We start from the raw sequence: 12,448 nt of genomic DNA, 5'->3' as shown, positions 1-12,448 counted from the left end.
AAAAACAAACATCATATACTCACCTTGAATCCAGCAGAAAGCACCAGGTTCCGGGCAGAAGGTAATGTAGTTCCTAGTGGGCCCCTTCAGGTCAGGTGCCTTGGGCATCTGCCCCCTCTGCCCCCTCAGTAATTGTGCTACTGTCTTGCCCTCCATACTAAAATTTGCCAGCCAACCCCTCATGTGATTAATATGAAATCTATAAATTATATACTTTATGTAATACAATTTTTTACCAATACAGGATGTTTCTGTGGGGTTTGAAGGAAGGACAAGGGCAGACAACCTTGATATGTCATTCGTCCAATTTCTGCAGAGTCAAAAGTTCTGACATCACCTTTGATCTTTTACATCTTGCCTTTTGTGACCACCTCACACAGGAAAATTTCAAAGACTTTTCTGCACCAAAATGAACTCAAATAGTCTACATTTATGCATGATCTATTTTGTATCAATGTGTACATAAACTAAATGAAAACTCGAACTTGTGTTTGGTTTTGGTATATAGGAAATGTTGCATATTTTATTAGAGGCTGGACATTCATTTGAACAGGAGGCAATGAAACACAATACCCCATATAAGCTTTTGAGCACATTACCTGGTGTCAGACTTGCCTAAAGACAGATGTTCATGCTGACAATTTATTAAGATAATATTATTTTTTTAATTGGAAGGTATACATTTAACTTATTACTCTTTGAACACGTTACACGTTAGCTAATGCTATAAATTCAATTGGATCTTCTGTGGTGACTATATTATTTTGAATAAAATGTATTGCTTATCTACTAGTGGACTAGAAAAGAACATTAAATTATGTACCGTATATATAGGAAGTTACTCACCTGTTTCGGTTCTGGTGCATTGTTTTCTTCCCCTACAGCCGACTTCTTTTTTAGTAGTGCATGCCAGTAACTTGGCAAACACCTCTGACATCATTACCCAAGGCCTTTTAAGGCTGGCTCAGGCAGGCATATGCTGTCTGAGTATTGAAATAGCATTGCACTCAGCAGACTTGTGCCTTTCAGACATTACTTTATCTGGCACTTAGCTCAAGCTCCAGCCAGGTGCCCAATTACCTCTTATTACTCTTGAATGCTATTCAAGTACCAGTGTTTACTTCCTAACTCGATTATGAGATTCTTGGTGCTATGACACTGCATGTCATACGGATACATAGATGCGATAAAATCGCATCATCGCATTGCAAATGGATTACACACGCATGACCGTACGGAGAACACTTGTGTGACTCTCGGCAGGGAGACTCGGACCGATTTTTCATACGTTAAGTGTGGACCCCGGCCTTATACATACAGTGTAGTGGATATTCTCATGTAATATCATTTGTGGTCTAGATATAAATAATGAAATCTCTGGTGGTCTACAGGCATAAAAGAAAGTTATGAATATGATGTGGTCTTGAGGCCTTGATTGTACCATCTATCTATCTATCTATCTATCTATCTATCTATCTATCTATCTATCTATCTATCTATCTATCTATCCCATATCTATCTATCTATCTATCTATCTATCTATCTATCTATCTATCTATCTATCTATCTATCTATCCGTAACTGACAATCCCAAATAGTATTTTACATCTGAAATAGTTTAGTAAAAAGCTGGTGTTTTCAGTAGTCACATTGCTAATGTTCCTTTGAACTATAGAACAGTAAGGTGTGGCTCGTATTGTATTATTTAGCATTAGGTCAGATTATGTGTCACATATACCTAGTGCTCTTAGTATAGTGTAACTAGCAGTTCTTGTCAGCTTATCGGGCGCTGAAGCTTCTAATTAAGACATTACATTTTTCTACTAAAAATGGTCAGAAAAGTAAAAAGTCAAATGGAGATCCTGATGGATGAGGGTATGTAATGAATGCATGAGATTAGTTATTATTTTTGCATGCTTTATTATTTCAGCTACTACAGTTTGGTCATATGTACTGTTACTTTGCTTATGTAAGATATTTACTTAAAACAATTAAAAAAAACCTTACATTTCTTACACATTGAGATATACCAATGATATTACGATATAAATATTTGTGTTCCATGTAAGTCTTGGGCTCTGTTCATGTATTATTTTAATATATGTCTTTTACCTGTTATAACAAAAAAAGTGGGAAATGATTATGGAAAATAAAAGAAGGTTAAGGCTTTCGATTCAGATGCGTTATATCCTACTCTAACTTGGGACTTGTTCTTGATTTTCCATAAAAATGTGGAAAAGGGAAAGCGTAACACAATATGTATTTTCTGCAAAGAATGTTATATTTTTTCTTTCTCTTGCTACTGTTCAGGACTCTTATTAAAGTAGCTTTATAGGTTTAGGACTCATTCTCATCTGCGAGGAAAATGGATGAGTGCAATCAGACAAAAAAGATCAGACTGCGCTCTGACCAATGTTAATCTGTGAGACCCTGCTGATCTGCGATCTTTTTCTGAGTTCAGATTGAGATGGGAAAAAAAAAAATAAATCGCAGCATGCTGCGATGGTCCTCGTATCTTAGACAAGACTTGCCAATGCAAGTCAATGGGTATCATAAAAAAAAAAAAATTGCACAGCGTTGAGACCATACGAGTGCGAAAGGCTGGCAATTCATCTGCCGCGTACAGTAAAATCATAGCGTGACCCGACAAAATAGAATAGATATATGCATGTAGAATAGATAGATATTAAGATGTCAGTGACATATACAGTTGTGTGAAAAAAGTGTTTACCCCCTCCCTGATTTCCTATTCTTTTGCATGTTTGTCACACTTAAAGTATTTTAATGAAATAAATAAACACATGGGGTTTTAATATCTTTATTGTAAGCTCAATCCAAGTGATGACTCTGGTGGCTGTGCTATATACTATGTGGCTGCTATATACTATGTGGCTGCTACATACTATGTGGCTGCTATATACTACGTGGCTGTGCTATATACTACGTGGCTGTGCTATATACTACGTGGCTGTCTGTGTTATATAGTACGTGGGCTGTGATATATACTACGTGGCTGTGCTATATTATACGTGGCTATGCTATATACTACTTGGCTGTGCTATATACTAAGTGGCTGCTATATACTACGTGGCTGTGCTATATACTACGTGGCTGCTATATACTACGTGGCTATGCTATATACTACATGGCTGTGCTATATACTACGTGGCTGTACTATATACTACATACTACATGGCTGTGCTATGTACTACATGGCTGTGTTATATACTACGTGGATGTACTATATCCTGCACCCCGAAACCCTGACATCCAGCGCCCCGAACCCCCGATATCCTGCGACCAATCAGCGACAGACGCAGTCCAGCCGTGAATTGACGTGGGATTTAAACCACGATTCACTGATTGGTCACGCCTGGCCGGCAGCGACCAATCAGCGATATTGGCACGTGATTTAAACACTGCTTCAGTGATTGGTCACGCACGGCTGGCCACAACCAATCGGCGATATTGGTGAGGTATTTAAACACCACTTTGGTCATTGGTCGTGCCCGGCCGGCCGCACTCAATCAGCGACAGACGCAGTCCGGCCGCGAATTGGCATCAGATTTGAACCACGCTTCGCTGATCGGCCAGCCTGGCGCGACCAATCAGCGATATTGGCGCGGAATTTAACCCCCACTCACAATGCGACGTACATACATACATATTCTAGAATACCTGATGCTTTAGAATCGGGCCACCATCTAGTATAGTATATTGTTGTGAGTTCCGTTCTTGGACTCCATCCTGTGGTTGCAAATGGTATTTTTGGGAGTTCTGCTCTTGGGCTCCCTCTGGTGGTTTCAAGTGGAACTTAGCAGCTGCTTTCACTAATCGGTTCCCTGGCCTTGTTATTTAACTGGGCTTTGGGCTGTAGTGGATGCCAGCTGTCAATGTTCCTTCCTGTGGATTCAGTCCTTTCCTGGAAGTTCTCTGTTGGCCAGTCCATTTCAGCTTAAGATAAGTTCTGCTAGTTTTTGGGTGTTTCCCTGCCTATGACCTTTTGTTCAGTTTAAGTTATGTCTCTTTTGTCCAGCTTGTCATCATGAAATATTCCGGCTAGTTGGAAGCTCTGGGGTTGCAGATTTGCCCCTCCACACCGTGAGTCGGTGTGGAGGTTATTTTTGTAAACTCTGCGTGGACATTTAGTTTTTATACTGACTGCACGGTAGCCTTTCCTTTCTCTGTCTATTTAGATAGTAGTGGCCTCCTTTGCTAAAATCTAGTTTCATTTCTGAGTTTGTCATTTCCCTCTTCACTCACCGTCAATATTTGTGGGGGGCTATCTTTCCTTTGGGGTTTCTCTGAGGCGAGATAGTTTTCCGTTTCCATCTTCAGGGGTAGCTAGTTCTTAGGCTGTGAAGAGGCGTCTAGGCAGAGATAGGAACGCTCCACAGCTATTTCCAGTGTTGGTGTTAGGAGTAGGGATTGCGGTCAGTAAAGTTACCACTTCCTCAGAGCTAGTACATTATTTGTTTTACCCACTAGGTCATTTCAGTGCTGCTCCGTAATCACTAGGTCATATAGGTGATTACTGTCTGTAGAGCTGCCACCTCCTCTGAGCTTGTCCATGATTGGTTTTACCCACCAGGTCATCTCAGTACCACTCCGTAACCACCAGGTCATAACAGTATATACCTGCATGTCATCTCCCCTGTTTATAGTATATACATGTATGTCATCTCCTCCTGTATATAGTATATACCTGTATGTCATCTCCTCCTGTATTTAGTATATACCTGTATGTCATCTCCTCCTGTATATAGTATATACCTGTATGTCATCTCCTCTTGTATATAGTGTATACCTGTGTGTCTTCTCCTCCTGTATTAGACCTCTTTCACATGTTATTTGGTCTGTATTTTTACCTCAGTATGTGTAAGCTAAAACTTGGAGTAAAACCATCAGAGGAAAGGTTTTTTAGAAACACGTCACCACTTCCGTATTTTTCTTCCACTCGTGGTTTTGGTTTATAAATACTGAGGTAAAATACTGATCACATACTGAACGTGTGAAGGTGGCCTTATACACAGTCTCCACCTGCATCGCTTCACTCTTCTACATACACAGCCTCATTCTGCAGCAGCTACTCACTTCTCTCATTTTCCCCCTAACATCTCTCATTTTGCCCCTCACATCTCTATCCATGAGGCTCCTCCCTTTCCATTGATGTCATACCTCACAGGAGCAACTCCATTCTAGACACGATGGAGCTAGATGAGGCCTGTGCCTGCTATGCGGAGTGGGCGGGGCTCGATACATGCATAAACACACATACATACTGTACACTCAACTTTATATATATAGATGGAATTTTAATGATTTTACAGTCGAACAGAAGCAGTGTTTGCCACACTGTCATGCATATGACAGCGCAACAAACACCCGGTGTTCAGATGGCTGAACCCGAACAGTAACACAAACTTTCTGGTGAAATCCATGTTCGGTGTCCATGCCCGAACAGTAGGTGTTCGGTATGGACGCCAAACTTTACTCTTCGGGTTTGCCCATCTTTAATAGTGATTTACCCTTATTGCGCTTTGAAACTGAAAGAGGCATTAGGCCAAAAGTGATCAGTTTTGGCTTCAATTTTATTCCTGCTTCTCCCCTCAGTACGGAGTACTTTTTCTTTACTTTGGAGAGTCATTGCTACCAGATCTCTCCGGGTAGGGAGGTATCTTTAGGATGTTCTGCTTTAGAACCCTGTGAGCCATGACCCCCTGGGTAAAGACCATAACATGCAGCACTAGATAAAAAGGCCCCTTATCTCTGGAACCGTATGGCAGATTTGAAAAAAGAACACAGGAATACTCAAATAAACAGCAGGAATAAAGTAAGAGGTGACATATTTTTTAAAGGTGTATTCCAGTTGCAGGTTATAAAGGTTATTGTTGGTATGACCTAAAGCCATTTTCAAATATAGATTCTGTTTCAATTCTTCATGATTTTAAAGGGAACCTGTAATGAAATCAATTCTGCCCAGCATGGACATCATGAATCCGATCCTGGGTGTGGTATTGCAGCAGTGTTTAATGCTGCAGAATTTCAGAGACAACATGCTTTGACTGGGAATTACCCTATTTTCATAGACTGACAGGACTCTCCCTATGTGTGTCTATAGGGATAGACTTTTCGGTGTAGATGAGCAGGGCAGAAAGATGCCGCAAAGAACCTTTCTGGGACTAATCATCCGAGATTCATAGTCCTCAATCATCCATTCAAATATGTTTCCTGAAAATCCATAGCATTTCAGAATAAAATATACATGGCTGCAATAATAGTACAGCCAGTGTTTTATTGACGCTGCCCATAGTTTGGACATCATGAATATCACAACAGGATCTCTTTAAAAATCCGTTATTCTTGTTATTCATCGGAAACCTCCATTGCTTACTTCCAGATGACAGGCACAACACAGCACAACTTGTTAGAAGACACAGTTACAGAATCAGGACAGATGATTAATATTATTTAAAAGTATATTACTCTATTAATCTTGTGATTGTTTTTTCACAGTGGGGATAGATGTAGATGCTCTAGAAAGTTCAGAAACTGAAAGCGATGGTAAGTGACATGACTGATGATCCTTGTTAATTTTACTTATGTTGTTTTACAATGGTGGAGAGATACAGGTGCTTCCCACAAAATTAGATTATCATCAAAAAGTTAATTTATTTCTGTTCTTCAATACAAAAAGTGAATCTCATATATTAGATAGAGTCATTACAAACAGAGTGATCTACTACAAGTATTTATTTCTGTTAATGTTGATGATTATGGCTTACAGCCAGTGAAAACCCGAAAGTCATTATCTCAGTAAATTAGAATACTTTAGAACACTAGCTTGAAAAATGATTTGAAAACCCGAAATGTTGGCTTACTGAAATGTATGTACAGAGAATGCTTTCAATACTTGGTCGGGGCTCATTTTGCATCAATTACTGCATCAATGTGGCGTGGCATAGAGACGATCAGCCTGCAGCACTGCTGAGGTGTTATGGAAGCCCAGGTTGCTTTGAAGGCAGCCTTCAGCTCGTCTGCATTGTTGGGTCTGGTGTCTCTCATCCTCCTCTTGAAAATACCCCATAAATTCTCTATGGTGTTGTCAGGCGAGTTTGCTGGCCAATCAAGCACAGTGATAGTGTTGTTTTTAAACCAAGTATTGGTACTTTTGGCAGTGTGGACAGGTGCCAAGTCCTGCTGAAGAAAGAAATTTCCATCTCCAAAAATCTTGTCGGCAGAGGAAAGTATGAAGTGCTCTAACATTTCCTAGTAAATGGCTGTGCTGACTTTGGTCTTGATAAAACACAGTGGACCTACATCAGCAGATGACATGGCCCCCCAAACCATGACTGATTGTGAAAACTTCACACTAGGCCTCAAGCAGCTTGGATTTTGTGCCTCTCCACTCTTCCTCCAGACTCTGGGACCATGATTTCCAAGGTCTAGTGTGAAGTTAGGACCGGATCCTAGCTCCCCACAAGGTACGCAGCGGCCTTCCTGGATGATATTGTGATCTTCAGCCAGAATTGGGGATGCCATCTGAGCAAGGTCCAGATGATATTTGATGCTCTACGGGAGGCAGTTTTTTCCATAAACCCAAAGAAATGCGTCTTGGGAATGGAGGAAGCGACATACTTGGGATATGTTGTAGGGAGGAGTGAAATAATCCCCAGATAAATAAAGTTGAGGTGATCCAGGGCTGGCCACAACCCCTCTCAAAAAAGCAGGTCAGGGCATTCATGGGCATTGTGGGCTATTACCGCCGGTTTATCCCAAACTTCATCATAGTAGCTGCCTCTCTGACAGACTGTTATGACCCCAATGGCAGAGGGTCTCAGAAATAAATACCAAGTCTGCAAACACAAAAAACCAGCTCATAGGGCAGTGGTAACTGGGCTGACCGTATAGCTAATCCTAGCACCACAAATAGCAGCAGCCGGGGAACGTGCCTACGTTGGTTCTAGACGTCTCGCGCCAGCCGGAGAACTAACTAACCCTAGAAGGGAAAAGATAGACCTTTCTTGCCTCCAGAGAAAAGACCCCAAAAGTTGGATACAAGCCCCCAACAAATAATAACGGTGAGGTAAGAAGAAAAGACAAACATAAGAATGAACTAGGTATTTAGCAAAGAGAGGCCCACTGACTAATAGCAGAATATAGTAAGATGACTTATACGGTCAGCAAAAACCCTATCAAAAATATCCATGCTGGATATTCAAGAACCCCCGAACCGTCTAACGGCCCGGGGGGAGAATACCAGCCCCCTAGAGCTTCCAGCAAAATCAGGAATCACATTTAGTACAAGCTGGACAAAAAATAAGAGCAATACAAATAACCAAAAAACAAGGAAGCAGGACTTAGCTTAATTTTGCAAGAACCAGGACCAGCAGACAGGAGCAAACAGAAAGGACTGATTACAACGATGCCAGGCACCAGACTAAGAATTCAGGAAGTTCATATAGCAACACCCCTGGACTAACGACCCAGGTGGGTGCCAAACTAGGGAAAGACAATCTCAGAGTCATACCACTAGTGACCACAAGAGGGAGCCAAAAAAGTCTAATTCACAACAGTACCCCCCCTTTAAGGAGGGGTCACCGAACCCTCACCAAGACCACCAGGGCGATCAGGATGAGCAGCGTCAAAGGCACGAACTAAATCGGCCGCATGCACATAAGAGGCAACCACCCAGGAATTATCCTCCTGACCATAGCCCTTCCACTTGACCAGATACTGAAGCCTCCGTCTGGAGAGACGAGAATCCAAGATCTTCTCCACCACGTACTCCAACTCGCCCTCAACCAACACCGGAGCAGGAGGCTCAACAGAAGGAACCACAGGTACAACGTACCGCCGCAACAAAGACCTATGGAACACGTTGTGAATGGCAAACGACACCGGAAGATCCAAGCGAAAGGACACAGGATTAAGGATTTCCAATATCTTGTAAGGACCGATGAAGCGAGGCTTGAATTTAGAAGAGGAGACCTTCATAGGAACAAATCGAGAAGACAGCCATACCAAATCCCCAACACGAAGTCGGGGACCCACACCGCGGCGGCGGTTGGCAAAACGCTGAGCCTTCTACTGTGACAACTTCAAGTTGTCCACCACATGATTCCAAATCTGCTGCAACCTATCCAACACAGAATCTACCCCAGGACAGTCAGAAGGCTCCACATGTCCCGAGGAAAAACGAGGATGGAAACCAGAGTTGCAGAAAAATGGCGAGACCAAAGTAGCGGAACTAGCCCGATTATTAGGGGCAAACTCAGCCAACGGCAAGAAGGTCACCCAATCATCCTGATCCGCAGAAACAAAACACCTCAAATAAGCCTCCAAAGTTTGATTAGTTCGCTCCGTTTGTCCATTAGTCTGAGGAAGAAAGGCAGACGAAAACGACAAATCAATGCCCATCTTAGCAAAAAAGGATCGCCAGAACCTGGAAACAAACTGGGATCCTCTGTCAGACACGATATTCTCAGGAATGCCGTGTAAACGAACCACATTCTGAAAGAACAAAGGAACCAGATCAGAAGAGGAAGGCAGCTTAGGCAAAGATACCAAATGGACCATCTTGGAAAAGCGATCACATACCACCCAGATGACAGACATGCCCTGAGACACCGGAAGATCTGAAATGAAATCCATGGAAATGTGTGTCCAAGGCCTCTTCGGGACAGGCAAGGGCAAGAGCAACCCGCTGGCACGAGAACAGCAAGGCTTAGCTCGAGCACAAGTCCCACAGGACTGCACAAATGACCGCACATCCCGTGACAAGGAAGGCCACCAAAACGACCTAGCCACCAAATCTCTGGTGCCAAATATTCCCGGATGCCCTGCCAACACCGAGGAATGAACCTCGGAAATGACTCTGCTGGTCCATTTAACAGGAACAAACAGTCTGTCAGGTGGACAAGAGTCAGGTCTACCAGCCTGAAATCTCTGCAACATACGTCGCAAATCCGGAGAAATGGCTGACAAGATTACTCCCTCTTTAAGAATACCAACTGGGTCTGCGACTCCAGGAGAGTCAGGCACAAAGCTCCTTGAAAGAGCATCAGCCTTCACATTCTTTGAACCTGGTAAATACGAGACCACAAAGTCAAAACGGGAGAAAAACAATGACCAACGGGCCTGTCTAGGATTCAGGCGTTTAGCAGACTCGAGATACATCAGATTTTTGTGATCAGTCAAGACCACCACACGATGCTTAGCACCCTCGAGCCAATGACGCCACTCCTCAAATGCCCACTTCATGGCCAGCAACTCCCGATTGCCAACATCATAATTCCACTCAGCAAGCGAAAACTTCCTAGAGAAAAAAGCACATGGTCTCATTACAGAGCAACCAGGGCCTCTCTGCGACAAAACGGCCCCTGCCCCAATCTCAGAAGCATCCACTTCAACCTGAAAGGGAAGTGAGACATCAGGCTGGCACAAAACAGGCGCTGAAGTAAACCGGCGCTTCAACTATTGGAAAGCCTCCACGGCTGCAGGAGCCCAGTTAGCAACATCAGAACCTTTCTTGGTCATATCCGTCAAAGGTTTAACAATGCTAGAAAAATTAGCGATAAAACAACGGTAGAAGTTAGCAAAACCCAAGAACTTCTGAAGACTCTTAACTGACGTGGGTTGAGTCCAATCATGAATAGCTCGGACCTTGACTGGGTCCATCTCCACCGCAGAAGGGGAGAAAATAAAACCCAAAAAGGGAACCTTCTGTACTCCAAAGAGACACTTTGAGCCCTTAACAAACAAAGCATTCTCACGCAAAACCTGAAACACCATCCTGACCTGCTCTACATGCGAGTCCCAATCATCAGAAAAAAACAGAATATCATCCAGATAAACAATCATAAATTTATCCAGATACTTCCGGAAAATATCATGCATAAAGGACTGAAACACTGAAGGAGCATTAGAGAGCCCAAAAGGCATCACCAAGTACTCAAAATGACCTTCGGGCGTATTAAATGCAGTTTTCCATTCATCTCCTTGCTTAATGCGCACAAGGTTGTACGCACCACGAAGATCTATCTTGGTGAACCACTTGGCACCTTTAATCCGGGCAAACAAGTCCGACAACAGAGGCAAAGGATACTGAAACTTAACAGTGATTTTATTCAGAAGCCGATAGTCAATACAAGGTCTCAAAGGTCCGTCCTTCTTGGCCACAAAAAAGAATCCCGCACCAAGAGGGGAAGAGGATGGACGGATATGCCCCTTCTCCAGAGATTCCTTGATATACGAACGCATTGCGGTATGCTCAGGTACAGACAGATTAAATAATCTTCCCTTAGGAAATTTACTACCCGGAATCAAATCTATAGCGCAGTCACAGTCCCTATGAGGAGGAAGAGCACTGGACCTGGACTCGCTGAATACATCCTGATAATCAGACAAATACTCAGGAACTTCCGAAGGAGTAGAGGAAGCAATAGACACCGGTGGGGAATCACCATGAATTCCCTGACAGCCCCAACTTGACACAGACATTGCCTTCCAATCCAAGACTGGATTATGGGTCTGTAACCATGGCAGACCCAAAACGACCAAATCATGCATTTTATGCAGAACAAGAAAACGAATCACCTCCCGATGTTCAGGAGTCATGCACATGGTTACCTGTGTCCAAAACTGCGGTTTATTTTCCGCCAATGGCGTAGCATCAATACCTCTAAGAGGGATAGGATTTACCAATGGCTCAAGAACAAAACCACAGCGCTTGGCAAATGACAGATCCATAAGACTCAGGGCAGCACCTGAATCCACAAACGCCATAACAGGGTAGGAAGACAATGAGCAAATTAAAGTCACAGACAAAATAAATTTAGGTTGCAAATTATCAATGGCGACAGGGCTAACAACCCTTGTAAGGCGTTTAGAGCATGCTGATATAACATGTGTAGGATCACCACAGTAAAAACACAACCCATTCTGACGTCTATGATTTTTCCGTTCATTTCTAGTCTGAATTCTATCACATTGCATTAAATCAGGTGTTTGTTCAGACAACACCACCAGAGGATTAGCAGTTTTGCGCTCCCGCAAACGCCGGTCAATTTGAATAGCCAGTCATTCAGACTTGTAGGAATGGAGAAACCCACCATCACATTCTTAATGGCTTCAGAAAGGCCATTTCTGAAATTTGCGGCCAGAGCACACTCATTCCACTGAGTAAGCACGGACCATTTCCGAAATTTTTGGCAATACACTTCAGCTTCATCCTGGCCCTGAGAAATAGCCAGCAAGGCTTTTTCTGCCTGAATTTCAAGATTGGGTTCCTCGTAAAGCAATCCGAGCGCCAGAAAAAACGCATCAATATTCGCCAATGCCGGATCTCCTGGCGCTAGCGAGAAAGCCCAATCCTGAGGGTCGCCCTGCAAGAAAGAGATAACAATTTTAACTTGCTGAGCTGAGTCTCCAGACGAACGGGGTCTCA

At 43.0% G+C, this 12,448-nt stretch overlaps 1 protein-coding gene across 1 annotated transcript in view; it reads left to right on the top strand.

Annotated features, from left to right (window-relative positions):
* The first annotated feature begins 1,783 nt into the window (after positions 1-1,783).
* The window catches only part of LOC143760690 (transmembrane channel-like protein 2-B), a 255,526-nt gene continuing 244,861 nt past the window's right edge, over positions 1,784-12,448 (top strand). Inside the window, exons 1-2 of the mRNA XM_077249045.1 lie at positions 1,784-1,875; positions 6,517-6,564. Of these exons, the coding sequence (XP_077105160.1) occupies positions 1,830-1,875; positions 6,517-6,564 (94 nt within the window). The 5' untranslated portion in view covers positions 1,784-1,829. The remainder of the gene's footprint in view (positions 1,876-6,516; positions 6,565-12,448) is intronic.

The sequence above is a fragment of the Ranitomeya variabilis genome, chromosome 1 (assembly GCF_051348905.1).
Source record: "Ranitomeya variabilis isolate aRanVar5 chromosome 1, aRanVar5.hap1, whole genome shotgun sequence".
Taxonomy (NCBI): domain Eukaryota; kingdom Metazoa; phylum Chordata; class Amphibia; order Anura; family Dendrobatidae; genus Ranitomeya; species Ranitomeya variabilis.
The sequence above is the reverse complement of the archived record's forward strand: the minus strand, read 5'-3'. Positions and strand labels throughout refer to the sequence as shown.